The sequence below is a fragment of the Eriocheir sinensis genome, chromosome 60 (genome assembly GCF_024679095.1).
Source record: "Eriocheir sinensis breed Jianghai 21 chromosome 60, ASM2467909v1, whole genome shotgun sequence".
Lineage (NCBI taxonomy): Eukaryota > Metazoa > Arthropoda > Malacostraca > Decapoda > Varunidae > Eriocheir > Eriocheir sinensis.
Genome location: NC_066568.1, coordinates 3,740,541 through 3,757,225, shown reverse-complemented (window position 1 = coordinate 3,757,225; position 16,685 = coordinate 3,740,541). Strand labels below are relative to the sequence as shown.

The window sequence follows — 16,685 nt, the reverse complement described above, 5'->3', positions numbered from 1 at the left end:
GGTTGTTGTACGCCGCCCAGTTATCAGTGATGATGATTGAACCCGGGCGGATGAACCGGATGATGAGGGGGAGCAGTGTGCCCCGCTCCTGCCAGCCACCCTTGGGCAGTAGGATGGGCACGGTGAAGCTCCTCCGGGTGCCACGCTCCACGCCCCCGAAGAGCCACGCCTTGGTCACCGTGGAGGCCTCGTGCACCAGCAGGGTCTTGTCGATCTCCACCACCACGCCCTCCCCGCCGATGCTCTCCTGATTCTCAAACCAGCAGTCCGTCACCTGGCTGCAGATGAACCGCCAATCGTAGGACGTGCAGTGGGAGATCCTCAGGCACTTGGTCACCTGAGCAGGAAAAAAGTTTCGTTTAGTCGGCGCAACATGTGGTCATATGCCGGAGAGACAGAAGGGGAAGGAATTATAAGAGACAGGACACAACCCCTGATTAATACCTGGTACCCATTCACTGCTGGGTGGACAGGGGCGTAGGGTATCGGAAAAGCCGCCCAAAATTTTCCACTCCGCCCGGGAATCGAACCCGGGCTTACCTGGATTTCTTACCTGGATGACCTTCCCCTATGAGCCATGCTAGGGTGAACCGTCAGGCAAAGAACCGAAAGGTCTCACCAACCAATGCGTCAGCCTATCCAAACTCATCAAACAACATAACATAATCCAATAAGACATAGGGCCATATTCGTAAACATTTCTGCGCCCAAGAACACGCAATTCACTAGTCTTTCGTGGGAGTTTAGGGCATTTCCAGGGGTACTTTTATGACCCTGGTGGTAGTCCGAGTCCTTCTTCTGTACCGTGAACCTATAAGGGCACTCATTAGAACTCAATTAACCTCATCTTTGGCCTTTGGAAATAGTTGGTGATAGGGGTAGGAGCATCTGACAGTACCAACCATAGGCTCTCTCGGGTGAGTCGAGCGTGCTAACCACTGCACCACGAAGCCCCCTCACCTGCGCAGGACTCCAGCCCCTAGTGAGCCAGTGGTTGACGAACAGCACCACCTTCCAGGGCGCGAGGTTGACGTGGTGCAGGAAGGTGTCCCTGTAGTCGCTGACGCTGAAGACACACGGCCGCCGCTTCTGGGTCTTGGGCACCAGGTAACTCTGGCGGCACCTCCAGATCTGTTGGTCCTCACGCAGGGAACAGTCCTTCATGCACATGGGGCATTTCACAAGCTTGGGCAGCACGTTGAGGGAGCGTAGGTAGTCCACCGCCGCCTTGGTGTTGTTGAGGAACTCTGGGATACACTCGGGGCACTCCTCTTCTTCAGCGGCGGACATCTTCCTCCTCCTCACAGGGCCGCTGCGTTGTCCTGCCGCGCGGCCTCTGCCTCATGAGTCACCCTCCGCCGCTGCAGGATGAAGGGAAGGGAGTGAAGGATTTACTGCTGTTGCAAGATACGAAGGCAGTGCACACGCGCCACCCTCTTCTTCTTCTTCTTTCAACCTGTTCCGCTTTGCATCGCTTCTTGTCCTCCTCCTCAACACTTATATACTTCACACCATGCTCTTAATTACTTCACAGCGGTCACTTATACACTTCACTCTGAATTGATGTGTTTTTTCTGTTCTTTTATTTCCCTGACTTTGCTTTTTCGTTGCTTGAATCACTTTTGGTCATTGCTTTTCCTTGCCCGCCCACCTCTTTCTTCCTCTTCTTTTGAGCTGTTCCGCTTTGTATCGCTTCTTTTAGGTCCTCTTGATGCTTCTTCACACTTAACTATTTCACTTTGCACACTTAGTTTTTTCCGTACACTTTAACTTTTGCTTTCCTATTTTCTTTTCCTGGGTCTTCTTCACTTAAGTTTTTTTTTTTTTTTTACTTTTCCCTTTTATGTCTGTCCTTTCGCTCGCTTTCTAACATTACACTTGTTTTCCCTATTCATCTTAATCTACTGCGTTCTTTTATCTCACACTAATAACAGAATGGCGGGCGGGGGATGGCGCGGAATTTAACTACGAAAAAGCAACTAAAACAAACATCCCAAGAACGAGTGATATATAACTTAAACAAATACATAAACAGCGAACCACACATAAAAACCTCTCGGAACCAACACCTATGAACCCCGTGGAAAGAAATGGGTGTAATTCTATACTAATTATGACAGCCAGCTAATGTAACCTCCCCTAAATAATACCACGGCCGCCTTAGATAATTACCCGACCATCCCCCACATAGTTTATTAATCCCTCTATCCTCAGGTAATGGAAATAAGAGCCTGGCTACAAGGATAGAGGAAAATAAGGGAAAAATGTGAGGTCATCTGCTTACCTCGCCACCTTCCTTCCACGTGGGTTTGTTGACGTCGCTTACACCCCGATGGAGTTATTTACTTTTTTGTACTTTCTGGGTCTTTTATTGGCTATTTTACTTTTCCTGGACTTCCTACACCATTAAAACGAGAGAAAAAAGCAATATTAACATAACCTTCAAAAGTAAAGTTATCCATTTTTTTCAACGTCCTTCCTCACTTTTTTCTTCTTTTTTGTATTTTCTGGGTCTTTTAATGGTTATTTTACTTTTCCTAAACTTCCTACACCATTAAAACGAGAGAAAAAAGCTATATTAACATAACCTTCAAAAGTAACGTCCTTATCCATTTTTTTCAACGTCCTTCCTCACTTTTTTTTCTTCGTTTTTGTACTTTCTGGGTCTTTTATTGGCTATTTTACTTTTCCTAAACTTCCTACACCATTAAAACGAGAGAAAAAAGCTATATTAACATAACCTTCAAAAGTAACGTCCCTATCCATTTTTTTCCACGCCCTGCCTCACTTTTTTCTTCTTTTTTGTACTTTCTGGGTCTTTTATTGGCTATTTTACTTTTCCTGGACATCCTATACCATTAAAACGAGAGAAAAAAGCTATATTAACATAACCTTCAAAAGTAAAATCCCTATCCATTTTTTTCCACTCCCTCACTTTTTTTTTCTTTTTGTACTTTCTGGGTCTTTTATTGGCTATTTTACTTTTCCTGGACTTCCTACACCATTAAAACGAGAGAAAAAAGCTATATTAACATAACCTTCAAAAGTAACGTCCCTATCCATTTTTTTCCACGCCCTGCCTCACTTTTTTTTTTCCTTTTTTGTACTTTCTGGGTCTTTTATTGGCTATTTTACTTTTCCTGGACATCCTACACCATTAAAACAAGAGAAACAAGCTATACTTACATAATTTTCAAACGTTCCCTATTCATTTTTCTACTTCCATATTCTTCTCATTCTCTCACACACGTATCCATTTCCCTTATCTCTGTTCCTTTTTGTACCCTCTGGCTCTTTTATCGGTCATCTTACTTTTCCTGGACCTCATACACCATAAAAAAAAGTGATGAGATTAATTAATAAATCATATTAACGAAAAAAAAATCACTTAAGTTTTCAGTAACCCCCTCTAACACCTCTTGAAGCCAACTCTCGTATATGTCTATTGAAAAACTAATTATTTGGAGTAAAGATAGCTATGAAAGTAGTTTATAAGCACATTAAATAAAATATCGAGAAAATAAAATGCATCTGTAGCCCCTTGAAGCCGCGCCAAAACACTACCAAAACAAGTTCAAAAATCCGTTTGTTTACATTGTTGATTGTTTGTTTACAGGGGAAATATACCCTTTTTGCCACTCCCACCTTGATAACTACCACGAATGACAGTCAGAGCAACAGGAGAACACAAGCAAATCATTGGAATTATTAAGAGGGAAGAGAAAAGGCTAAAAAAGTGAGGCGTTGAAGGTGAGTAAAGAAGAAAGCCAAAACTAACCTTATTTTTTCGTCTACTAATTCATTTTCTGCCACTGCCATATGGAAAGACACCTCCAGGAACATTCAAGGCAACAGAAGAACGCAAGAAAATCATTGGAATTATTAAGAGGGAAGAGAAAAGGCTAAAAAAGTGAGAAGGGTTGACGGTGAGTAAAGAAAAAGACAAAACTAATCTTATTTTTCCGTTTATTAATTCATTTTCTGCCACTGCCATATAGAAAGACACCTCCAGGAACATTCAAGGCAACAGAAGAATGCAAGAAAATCATTGGAATTATTAAGAGGGAAGAGAAAAGGCTAAAAAAGTGAGAAGGGTTGACGGTGAGTAAAGAAAAAGAAAACTAATCTTATTTTTCCGTTTATTAAGTCATTTTCTGCCACTGCCATATAGAAAGACACCTCCAGGAACAGTCAGAGCAATAAAAGAACACAAGAAAATCACTGTAATTATTAAGAAGGAAGAGAAAAGGCTAAAAAAGTGAGGCGTTGAAGGTGAGTAAAGAAGAAAGCCAAAACTAACCTTATTTTTTCGTCTACTAATTCATTTTCTGCCACTGCCATATAGAAAGACACCTCCAGGAACATTCAAGGCAACAGAAGAATGCAAGAAAATCATTGGAATTATTAAGAGGGACAAGAAAAGGCTAAAAAAATTGAGAAGAGTTGAAGGTGAGTAAACAAGAAAGCCAAAACTAACCTTATTTTTTCGTCTACTAAGTAATTTTCTGCCACTGCCATATAGAAAGACACCTCCAGGAACATTCAAGGCAACAGAAGAACGCAAGAAAATCATTGGAATTATTAAGAGGGAAGAGAAAAGGCTAAAAAAGTGAGAGGCGAGAACATATCCAAAATCATCCTTTATTTTTTACATTTTCCTGGTATTTTATACTTTCTCTGCTACTCCCACCTTGACAACTGCTACCAGGAACAGGAAGCCGAACAAGGAACTGAGACAAAACTTCCAATAAAAATAATAATAATAGCAATAATAATAACAACAACCTTTTTTCAGTAAACTAACAGAAATCACAGAGGAAGAAGAACAAGGGACTGATGCAACCTCCCAATGACTAACAATAATAATAATAATAATAATAATAATAATAATAATAGCAATAATAATAACAGCAACCTATATCCAGTAAACTAACAACCATGGCAGATACAGAAGTCACAGAGGAAGAAGAACAATTGACTGATACAACCTTCCAATGACTAACAACAACAATAATAATAATAATAATAATAATAATAACCTTTTTCCAGTAAACTAACGACCATGGCGGACACGGAAATCACAGTGGAGCCGGAACAAGCAAGCGAAACAACCTCCCAAGAACAAGCAACAACAAGCACCACCTCGGAAAAACACGCCACCGAGACACCCTTCCACCCCGCCATGAAGGAGCTCCTCGACAAACTCATTCAGGAGGTGCAGGACATGGCGGTGGAGGCGGGCGAGAAGGACACTTGCATCGACGACCCTAATCTGAATGTGGAGGACCCTCAGAAGGCGGGGATAGCGAATTTGGGGCTGGAGCTTGAGAGTGAACTTGAGGCCCTCCTTGCCACACCTCTTGTCACCCTGCCTGATGACCCTGCGCTCCACCTAGGCCTAGCGAGTGAGAAAATGGCACTGGCAGCTGATCAGAGTGCCAGAACCCTCCAGTATTATAAGAACAGGGTAAATATCACTTTCTATTCTTATTTTTTTTTCTTCTTTGTCTTTACTTTTTCTTCACCCCACCTCTTCTTTTTTTTCTTCTCCAGTATTACAAGAACAGGGTAAATATCACTTTCTCTTCTTGTTTTCTTCTTTGTCTTCTTCTTCTACTTTTCCTTCATCCCCACTTCTTCTATTTCTTCTTCTTCTTTGTTTAATGTCCTTGTTTTATACTTCATACAGTCAATAATAAATGTGTTTTTGGTGTTCCATAAGTGGAGTTCATCATAAAGTTGCTAACCCAGTAATTAGACCTGACTGTCCATTATAAAACCCGGATAATCAACCCGTCCACTGCAATTGGCATGGATTAGGCCTTCACTGGCAGCTTGGTAACATACACTCCCAGGTCTTTCTCTGCCTCTGTGGTGGATAGTGGAGTGTTTCTCATGTGGTATTGGTGTGCTGGATATCCCTTCACTGGCAGCCTGGTAACATACACTCCCAGGTCTTTCTCTGCCTCTGTGGTGGATAGTGGAGTGTTTCCCATGTGGTATTGGTATGCTGGTTATCCCTTCACTGGTAGCCTGGTAACATACACTCCCATGTCTTTCTCTGCCTCTGTGGTGGATAGTGGAGTGTTTCTCATGTGGTATTGGTGTGCTGGATATCCCTTCACTGGTAGCCTGGTAACATACACTCCCAGGTCTTTCTCTGCCTCTGTGGTGGATAGTGGAGTGTTTCCCATGTGGTATTGGTGTGCTGGTTATCCCTTCACTGGTAGCCTGGTAACATACACTCCCAGGTCTTTCTCTGCCTCTGTGGTGGATAGTGGAGTGTTTCTCATGTGGTATTGGTATGCTGGATATCCCTTCACTGGTAGCCTGGTAACATACACTCCCAGGTCTTTCTCTGCCTCTGTGGTGGATAGTGGAGTGTTTCCCATGTGGTATTGGTATGCTGGATATCCCTTCACTGGTAGCCTGGTAACATACACTCCCAGGTCTTTCTCTGCCTCTGTGGTGGATAGTGGAGTGTTTCCCATGTGGTATTGGTATGCTGGATATCCCCTCCCAAGGTGCATGACTTTACATTTTTCTTCACTAAATTGTAGCAGCCACTTTTTATTCCACACCTGTAGCTTGATGTCTTCTGTTAGGAAATCCACAGTCAAGGGGTTAAATGGTAACAGCTGTGCTAACCTTTCCCGGCCAGGTGGAGGAGCTGGAGCAGAAGCGCAAGAAGTACGAGGACATGGTGAGGAAGGCTGCCAGTGTGGATCAGGCCCTTGACCGCCTCCTGCACCACCAATCCACCGAGGAGGGGAGGAGGGTGGCCTTGGAGAAGAGGTAAGTGCGTGTGTATGTGTGTGTGTGAAATAATGATGATAAACGGTTTATTGTGCGACGAGATGAAAATATACATAAATGGAAGATATGAACAGCGAAAGAAAATGAAACACATGAAGAAAATAATAAAATGGTAGAGATAATAATAATGAAAACAGTGTGTGTGTGTGTGTGTGTGTGTGTGTGTGTGTGTGTGTGTGTGTGTGTGTGTGTGTAATAATAATAATAAACGGTTTACTGTGCGACGAGATGAAAATATACATAAGTGGAAGATATGAACAGTGAAAGAAAATGAATCAAACACATGAATAAAATAATAAAATGGTACTCTTTACTTTTATCTTTTATAGGAGCGGCAAGTAGCGGGCTTTTTATTTTATTTTTATTTTTTTATTTTTTTATTGCCCTTGAGCCGAGTCCTCTGATGTAAAAAAAAAAAGAGAGAGAGAGAGAGATGATAATAACAAAAAATGATGTGTGTGTGTGTGTAGTGACTTCTTGATTTCAGGTATTACTTGCAGGTGTGTCAAAATAAATGATAATAACCAAATGTATAAAAAATAGATTTGAATTGGACTGAATGAAACTAAAGGGCAACTGTTTTGTGTCTTTCATTCTCTTCATTTCCTTGCATTCCAGGTACAACGATCTGTCGGTGATATTTCGCTGTCTGAGGAGGGAACTGCACTTCATACTCGAGACTTACAACCCCGAGGAGGTACGGAAGCTGTCTTATGCTCTCTCTCTCTCTCTCTCTCTCTCTCTCTCTCTCTCTCTCTCTCTCTCTCTCTCTCTCTCTCTCTCTCTCTCTCTCTCTCTCTCTCTCTCTCTCTCTCACTCTTTTTTTTTACATCAGAGGACACAGCTCAAGGGCAACAGAAAGAGTACAAAAAAAAAGAGCCCGCTACTCGCCGCTCCTTTAAAAGATAAAAGTAAGGAGTAGCCAAAAGAGAGGTCAATTTCGGGTGGAGAGGTGTCTTGATACATTCTTCTTGAAAGAGGTCAAATCACTGCTTTATTGTCTTAGGAAGTGGTCTTGTCTTTTCACTATTTTCCTGTTTGCACTGCTGTCTGATTTGATGACCTTTTCTTGTGTAGGGAACGGTCATCTTTTCATGGAGTATTCCTCTCTTGTCTGGGCTATTATGTGATTTAACCTGTCCGCTGCAATTGGCACGGATTTGGCCTTCACTGGTAGCCTGGTAACATACACTCCCAGGTCTTTCTCTGCCTCTGTGATGGATAGTGGAGTGTTTCCCATGTGGTATTGGTGTGCTGGATTTCCCTTCACTGGTAGCCTGGTAACATACACTCCCAGGTCTTTCTCTGCCTCTGTGGTGGATAGTGGAGTGTTTCCCATGTGGTATTGGTATGCTGGATATCCCTTCACTGGTAGCCTGGTAACATACACTCCCAGGTATTTCTCTGCCTCTGTGGTGGATAGTGGAGTGTTTCCCATGTGGTATTGGTGTGCTGGATATCCCTTCACTGGTAGCCTGGTAACATACACTCCCAGGTATTTCTCTGCCTCTGTGGTGGATAGTGGAGTGTTTCCCATGTGGTATTGGTATGCTGGATATCCCCTCCCAAGATCCAGGCTTTTACAATTTTCTGCATTGCATTGTAGCAGCCACTTTTTGCTCCATTTCTGTGGCTTGGTGATGTCTTCTTGTAGGAAATCCGTAGTCAAGGGGTTAATACTTCACATGTAAATCCCATGAAACTTAACGTATAAATCCCAACATCTTTTAGGAGAGGCTTTTCAAACACGTGTAATGAGTCGCTAATATGTATGAGAGTACAGGTCTTTTTATTGCTGTAGTTTGTATGTTTGTAACTCGTCAGGACTCACGAATCACTCGCTGTCGTGTTGAAGGCATAGTATTAACCCCTAAAGGGCCGGAGGCGGCTATAGCCGCTTTTCCACGGAAGGGCCGGGGGCGGTTATAGCCGCTTTGCTTTTTTCGCGCTAAATTTATTTACTTTTCGGTAATTTTCGATGACCATTCGTTAGCAACACTGCCAGAGATATGTTTAGGCTACTGCTTCAGAATCTTGCCCGCTCTCACGATGGACAGGCGTACTGACACGGATTCTGACGCGTCCGATTTCCTGCCAGACCCTGCCGAGCCCAGCAGAGCAACACGAGAATGAGAAGAGTATGCTACAATGACTCCCAAACCACACATCACAAGACTGTGTTACATAGAGAAAGCTTAGAGTATTGACTATATATAAGAATTAGAGCATGGGGGCATCCGTTTTCATTACGCACTAGTCAAGGCCACACAAGCGAAACGAACGCAGAGCGGGCAAGAGCCTCGCTAACTCCAAAAGTCTCTCCTCTTCAACTCAATATTTCTCCAAAACCACAGCACATAGAAACGTTTTCATGCAATAATTAAAAAGAAGAAGAGTTGATGATGACTATGACGACAAAGTAATTTGTTATTGCATTGTAGTTCAGCAGAATCAAGTGTGTGAATATAGGCTATTTTCGGTGTTTGGTGCTGAGGTGCCGGTCCTGTGGATGTTGTAGATGACCACCCAGGCCGGCCCTTTAGGGGTTAAGGAAATGTATTGTTCTTGCACTGCTTTCACTGATACAAACTCACCCTTCATAGGAGCAATTCAGATTCTTCATGATTTCTCTTCCTTTCTTCCTTCATTCATTAAATACCACAGCACAAAACCAGCACCCTTTCCCTCCTTCCGCAGCTGTCTAACGCCGAGAGCATCAAGTCGATGGAGGACATGCTGGACGGGTTGGTGTCCCAGATGCTGCTGAACCCCAATGACCCGTACGTGGACATTGAGGAGGGCATGGAGGAGGGGAACATCACGCTGCTGCTCTGTGCGAACCTCATCACCCGACACCCACAGGACCCAACGCGCATCAGGTTTGTCGACCCCAGAACGTAATGATGGAGGAGGAAGACGGAAGATGTAGGCCTAGAATGTAATGAAGACGAAGGAAGGAAGGAGGAAAGAAAAGGGCCTGAATGTGATGGAAGAAGAGGAGGTTTCTTTCTTTTTGTGAGAATGTGATGATTTTTATTTCTTTATTTTTAGAATTATCATTTTTAGGTGATTTTAGTTATATTTTTTAAAGAATGATTTTTTGTGATTTTCTTTTTCTTTTCCTTTTTTTTAATTCTTATGAGTGATTACAGTTTTAGGCCGCTGTAATAGAATTAAAACCATTTATTTTGTACTGGTGTTTTAGTCGTCCTTACATTCCATTGGCATAAAAAAAACAGAAAATTGAAAAGCTCGTTAAACGCTGTTCTTGTGGGATCAGTTTTGGCCACTTTTCACTTTTGTCTTTATGGGAACGGCGATTAGAGGGCATTATTTTTTTTTATTTATTTATTTAATTTTTTTTTTTACACCTTTTGTTTGTTGCCCTTGACCTGATTCCTTAGCTGTAAAAAGAAAAAAAGAAAAAAAAAGCTTATTTGCAGTTTTTCTTTTGTGCGTAAAAAAAAAGGCTTATTTGCCGTTTGTCTTTTTGAGTGAATAAAAAAAGGGGGGAGGGGCTTATTTGCTGTTTGTCTTTTGTGCCCTTGACCTTCTTCTATTACTGTAAAACAAAATGCGGCTTTAAAACAATGGCCCGCTTTCTAATGGTCATGGAAGGTTACCATTAAGAGAACTCGCCCAACAGAAAAGTTACTTAACCCGGTAGCAGCAGGGATCATGTTTCTTAATGGTCCCTCCAAGTGAGAAAATTGAGAAAAAATCATCACTCACACAAACCATTTCATAATATATATCAACGCATTTGTGATCAGTTTATGTATCATCTATTTTGGGGGTTTATATCGTGACAAAAATTTGGCCCGTCACTGCTACACGGTAAAGCCACAAATTTGGCCCGTCGCTGCTACACGGTAAAGCCACAAATTTGGCCCGTCGCTGCTACACGGTAAAGCCACAAATTTGTCCCGTCACTGCTACACGGTAAAGCCACAAATTTGTCCCGTCACTGCTACACGGTAAAGCCACAAATTTGGCCCGTCGCTGCTACCGGGTTAAAGTTAGAGGATGAGACAAAGACAAGTGAGGAATATTTCCGAACCTGAAAACACTCGGAAGGAAAATTAAAATACAAGAAATTATAAGAGAATTCAAGACCTCTGAGAAATTTAATAGAAAGTGTACAGTGGATTAAAACACCCTGTCAGAACACTTTATTGCTTACCTGAATCACTTAGGACTAGAGAGTGTATTTTTAAATGTGTCGTAAATCCCTTTCTTCTAATCACAGAATATCACTATGCTGGATTTAAGAATTAGAAAACACACACACACACATACATACACTACCAGTATAATCGGGTCACAGTTTCTCAGGTTTAAGATTAATAAAACTAAAAATAATCGCCTCACTCTTCCTTCTAATTATATAATGCCATGATTTTTCTGTAATAACCCGGTAACAGCAGGGATCATGTTTTTTAATGGTCCCTCTAAGCGAGAAAAATGAGAAAAAAATCATCACTCACACAAACCATTTCATAATATATATCAAAGTATTTATGATCAGTTTATGCATCATCTATTTTTGGGGGTTTATATCATGGCACAAATTTGGCCCGTCACTGCTACACGGTAAAGTCACAAATTTGGCCCGTTGCTGTTACCGGGTTAAACATGTCGGTACCTCTGTCTGCCTGTTTGGAAGGCCTCTTGTAGAAGTTATACTGGGCTTTTCATGGGCTGTTTTGTGCTCCCAATATGATAGTTTTACACGGCTTATACATCTTGAACGGGGAAATTAATCATAAAAACACAGTTAATCCTCTCTGGGGTCTAAATTCTAAAACATTAAACTAAAAAAACTAAAAAAATAGAAAAAAAAAAATTAAAACGAACAAAAAACTGCAAAAAGAGGAAAGGAAGACAGAGGAAGAGGAATTACGGGACCGTGGAGGAAGAGAGGGAGGAGAAGGAACAGGGGGAGGAAGGGAAGGTGGAGGAAGAGAGGAAGGAGAAATAACAGGGAGAGGAAAAGAAGGTGAAGGAGAGGGAGGAGGAGGAGGAGGAGAAAGAACAGGAAGAGAGTGGAGGCTGCGTCGGAGTGGAAGAGGGAATAGATGTGAAAGAGGAAGGAGGGAGGGAAGAGGGAGAGGAGGAGAAGGAGGAGAAAGAGGGAAAGGAAGAGAAAGAGGAGGAGAGATGAAAAGGAAGAAACAATATAATATAATATAATATGGGGTTAGTTGTTGGGTGTCTTATTTTACGAAGAATATGCACATGATTTAAAGACAAACAATATACACTCAATATAGATTCACTCATAAAAACCCAGTTAATCTTTTCTGTAGCCTTGGGAAATAGGTATAATGTGAGACCAATACATTTAATAATATGGGCTTAGATGTTGGTGTCTTATTTTACGTAGAATATGCATATGACTTATAGAAACACTCAATATAGACTCAATATATTCACCCATAAAAACCCAGTTAATCTTCTCTGATCATAATAGGAGACTGATACATTTAATAATATGAATTTAGATGTTGGTGTCTTATTTTACCTAGAATATGCACATGAGTTATAGACACACACAATACAGACTCAATATATCCACCCATAAAAACCCAGTTAATCTTCTCTGATCATAATAGGAGACCGATACGTTTAATAATATGGATTTAGATGTTGGTGTCTTATTTTACCTAGAATATGCACATGAGTTAAAGACACACACAATATAGACTCAATATATTCACCCATAAAAACCCAGTTAATCTTCTCTGATCATAATAGGAGACCGATACGTTTAATAATATGGATTTAGATGTTGGTGTCTTATTTTACGTAGAATATGCACATGAGTTATAGAAACACACAATATAGACTCAATATATTCACCCATAAAAACCCAGTTAATCTTCTCTGATCATAATAGGAGACTGATACATTTAATAATATGGATTTAGATGTTGGTGTCTTATTTTACGTAGAATATGCACATGAGTTATAGACACACACAATAGTATAGAAATATCAGAGAGCAACAAAACCTGTGATATAAAACTGACAGGCATAAATGGCGGCACTATAAAAAAATTACCTGCGTCATGACGTGCTTGGGCCGACCATCTGGCCCCTGAAGAAAACCTACCGGTACTATAGGCAAGGATATAAAAAAATAAATAAAATAAAATAAAATTAATAATCTCAACACTGGTCAACACTAACCACTTCCTTAATGCAGTGACTGAGGGATGAAAAGACTGTGTGGTTTGGCTCTGACTGTGCATGACTGAGTGACTGTTGATTGTCTTTGCTGGTGAGGTATACATGCAGCCTAAGCCTCCAGTCCCCCTGTGGTAACTCTATGGGCATATTCTATACATTTCAGCCCCCATGCACACATATTTGGCAAGGCTTTCATAGGAGTTTTGAGCATTTCCAGAGGTAGCTTTAAGACCCTGGTAGTTTGGCAAGGCTTTCATAGGAGTTTTGGGCATTTCCAGGGGTAGTTTCATAGGAGTTTTGGGCATTTCCAGAGGTAGTTTTATGACCCCGGTGGTTTGGCAAGGAGTTTTAGGCATTTCCAGGGGTAGTTTTATGACCCTGGTAGTTCTGCAAGGCTTTCATAGGAGTTTTGGGCATTTCCAGGGGTAGTTTTATGACCCTGGTAGTTTGGCAAGGCTTTCATAGGAGTTTTGGGCATTTCCAGGGGTAGTTTTATGACCCTGGTGGTTTGGCAAGGAGTTTTAGGCATTTCCAGGGGTAGTTTTATGACCCTGGTAGTTTGGCAAGGCTTTCATTGGAGTTTTGGGCATTTCCAGGGGTAGTTTTATGACCCTGGTGGTTTGGCAAGGCTTTCATAGGAGTTTTGGGCATTTCCAGGGGTAGTTTTATGACCCTGGTAGTTTAGCAAAGCTTTCATAGGAGTTTTAGGCATTTCCAGGAGTAGTTTTATGACCCTGGTGGTAGTTTGATCGTCCATGAACCTAAAAAAAACACTCATGAGATCCCAATTAATCTCCTTTTTGGCTTTTGGAAATAGTTGATGTGTGAGTGGCGGAAGTTGATGACCTATGATGTAACTGTCTTTCCGAGTGAAGTGCCCACAACCTGACCCTCCAGTCCCCCTGTAATAAAGGTGTGACTGTTTTTGTGCTGGTCTAAATGCCTTTGATAGTGAAGTGCACACAATCTTAACCTCCAGTCCCCCTGTGATAAAAGTGTGACTGTTTTTGTGCTGGTCTAAATGCCTTTGATAGTGAAGTCCACACAACCTGACCCTCCAGTCCCCCAGTGATATTATAACTGGCGACTGTGTTTGTGACTGTGACTGTCTTTGCTGTTTCATTTGACTATCGACTGTGCTTGTAGTTTAGCAAGGCTTTCATAGGAGTTTTAGGCATTTCCAGGGGTAGTTTTATGACCCGGGTGGTTGTTTGGCAAAGCTTTCATAGGAGTTTTGGGCATTTCCAGGGGTAGTTTTATGACCCTGGTGGTAGTTTAGCAAGGCTTTCATAGGAGTTTTAGGCATTTCCAGGGGTAGTTTTATGACCCGGGTGGTAGTTTGGCAAAGCTTTCATAGGAGTTTTGGGCATTTCCAGGGGTAGTTTTATGACCCGGGTGGTAGTTTGGCAAAGCTTTCACAGGAGTTTTGGGCATTTCCAGGGGTAGTTTTATGACCCGGGTGGTTGTTTGGCAAAGCTTTCACAGGAGTTTGGGCATTTCAGGGTAGTTTTATGACCCGGGTGGTAGTTTGGCAAAGCTTTCACAGGAGTTTTGGGCATTTCCAGGGGTAGTTTTATGACCCGGGTGGTAGTTTGGCAAAGCTTTCACAGGAGTTTTGGGCATTTCCAGGGGTAGTTTTATGACCCGGGTGGTAGTTTGGCAAAGCTTTCATAGGAGTTTTGGGCATTTCAGGGTAGTTTATGACCCGGGTGGTTGTTTAGCAAAGCTTTCATAGGAGTTTAGGCATTTCAGGGTAGTTTTATGACCTGGTGGTAGTTTGGCAACGCTTTCACAGGATTTTTCGTCATTTCCAGGGGTAGTTTTATGACCCGGGTGGTAGTTTGGCAAAGCTTTCATAGGAGTTTTGGGCATTTCCAGGGGTAGTTTTATGACCCGGGTGGTAGTTTGGCAAAGCTTTCACAGGAGTTTTGGGCATTTCCAGGGGTAGTTTTATGACCCGGGTGGTAGTTTGGCAAAGCTTTCATAGGAGTTTTGGGCATTTCCAGGGGTAGTTTTATGACCCGGGTGGTAGTTTGGCAAAGCTTTCATAGGAGTTTTAGGCATTTCCAGGGGTAGTTTTATGACCTTGGTGGTAGTTGTAAAGCTTTCACAGGAGTTTGGGCATTTCAGGGTAGTTTTATGACCCTGGTGGTAGTTTGGCAAAGCTTTCACAGGAGTTTTGGGCATTTCCAGGGGTAGTTTTATGACCCTGGTGGTAGTTTGGCAAAGCTTTCATAGGAGTTTTGGGCATTTCCAGGGGTAGTTTTATGACCCTGGTGGTAGTTTGGCAAAGCTTTCATAGGAGTTTTGGGCATTTCCAGGGGTAGTTTTATGACCCGGGTGGTAGTTTGTCTGTGCGTCTTTGCTAGTGAGACACATTCAGCTTGAGCCTCCAGTCAATCCCTCTGCGCCAACATTATAACTGGTGACTGATTGATTGATGTATTGGGGTAACCTGTGATTTATTTATTAGAGTACGTAGTTATGATGGCTTTATTTGTAACTGTCTGACGGTCTCTGTTAGTAAATTGCATGCGGCCTAACCCTCCAGTCCCTCTGTGGTAACTTTATGGTGACTGTATTTGTAACTGTGCGAGTGTCGTTACAAGTGAGGAACATGCTGGTTAGTAAATTGCATGCAGCCTGACCCTCCAGTCCCCCTGTGGTAACTTTATGGTGACTGTATTTGTAACTGTGTGAATGTCTTTACTAGTGAGGAACATGCAGGTTAGTAAATTGCATGCAGCCTGACCCTCCAGTCCCCCTGTGGTAACTTTATGGTGACTGTATTTGTAACTGTGTGACTGTCTTTATTAGTGAGGAACATGCTGGTATTCTCTCATTTTCTCTCTCCTCTCTCATCGCTTTCACGGATGTTTTCTCTTTCTCAGCGTCTCAGGTGCTTGTGGGACATTCAACAGGCAGCTTATAGTGTCTGTGCTCCTTCCTCTCTACCTGTTTCATCTTTAACAATAATAATAATAGTAGCTGGCTTTATTTTTTTTTATCATTGCTTTCATTGACATTTTCTCTTTCTCAGCTTCTCAGGTGCTTGTGGGATGTTCAACAGGCAGCTTGTAGTGTCTGCGTTCCTTCCTCTCTACCTGTTTCATCTTTTACAATAATAACAATAATACCGGGCTTTATTTTTTTCATTATTTTCCTTTTTTTTTGGCCCTTGAAGTGTCTCCTTTGCTGTAAAAAAAAAAAAGAAAGAACCTCCTCGCTGTGGTAACTTTATGACTGGAAACTGTGACTGTGACTGTCTGTTAGTGGAGGAAGGGCAGGTTGGTCCTCCAGTCGCCCTGCGGTGTGGTGGCGTTATCGAGGTGCTGAGCGAGTGTCCAATACCGATACCTCAGCAAGTGGCCGGCCATCTTAGGCTGGCGCGCGCGGGTGAACAGACCCTTCATACACCCCCAAGGACGGAAGGTTTCTGGAAGGAGCGAGGAGCCAGTAAGAGGACCGTCGGAGGGTGAGGGGAAGGCTTCTCTACAGCGCTGTGGAGTCTGATATAAAAAGATTTCACCCTTGACTCTAGGAAATTTTTAGGTTACATGTATAGCCAGAGGGGTTCCTGGAGGCAGCTTGTAACACCTTGCCAGTTGTGTAATGAGCAAAATATGTGTTCTGTGTTGGGCCACCTAATCACGACAGTTTTTTCTTTGAGCGATGTG

The 16,685-nt window shown here is 42.2% G+C and overlaps 2 protein-coding genes and 2 long non-coding RNA genes across 11 annotated transcripts in view; 2 read left to right on the top strand and 2 right to left on the bottom strand.

The window, feature by feature from the left end:
* Positions 1–3,528: 3,528 nt before the first annotated feature.
* On the top strand, positions 3,529–11,842 carry LOC126985767 (centromere protein K-like). 5 transcript variants are annotated; one of them, XM_050841160.1, is made up of 6 exons: positions 4,026–4,101; positions 4,273–4,449; positions 5,050–5,467; positions 6,662–6,795; positions 7,435–7,513; positions 9,514–11,842. In XM_050841160.1, exons 3-6 carry the CDS (start codon positions 5,063–5,065, stop codon positions 9,715–9,717), a joined length of 822 nt encoding a protein of 273 aa, XP_050697117.1. In that variant the 5' UTR covers positions 4,026–4,101; positions 4,273–4,449; positions 5,050–5,062; the 3' UTR covers positions 9,718–11,842. The 5 variants fall into 5 exon arrangements, with proteins under 5 accessions (XP_050697114.1, XP_050697112.1, XP_050697113.1 ...); XM_050841157.1 differs by lacking the exons at positions 4,026–4,101; positions 4,273–4,449 and adding an exon at positions 3,529–3,750; XM_050841155.1 differs by lacking the exons at positions 4,026–4,101; positions 4,273–4,449 and adding an exon at positions 3,782–3,926.
* On the bottom strand, positions 10,913–14,496 carry LOC126985775 (uncharacterized). Of its 2 annotated transcripts, none has more exons than XR_007739017.1 (2): positions 12,483–14,496; positions 10,913–12,340 (listed from the first exon to the last, which is right to left on the bottom strand). It is a non-coding gene; the product is annotated as an uncharacterized LOC126985775 (long non-coding RNA). The 2 variants fall into 2 exon arrangements; XR_007739018.1 differs by having other exon boundaries at positions 12,625–14,496.
* A 19-nt stretch (positions 14,497–14,515) lies between these two features.
* LOC126985776 (uncharacterized) lies at positions 14,516–16,226 on the top strand. Its single transcript, XR_007739019.1, has 2 exons — positions 14,516–14,701; positions 15,330–16,226. It is a non-coding gene; the product is annotated as an uncharacterized LOC126985776 (long non-coding RNA).
* Positions 16,002–16,685, bottom strand: part of LOC126985750 (beta-glucuronidase-like) — an 84,165-nt gene continuing 83,481 nt past the window's right edge. For all 3 annotated transcript variants that reach the window (XM_050841003.1, XM_050841001.1, XM_050841000.1), the window contains exon 15: positions 16,002–16,444. In XM_050841003.1, the coding sequence (XP_050696960.1) occupies positions 16,278–16,444 (167 nt within the window). In that variant the 3' untranslated portion in view covers positions 16,002–16,277. The remainder of the gene's footprint in view (positions 16,445–16,685) is intronic.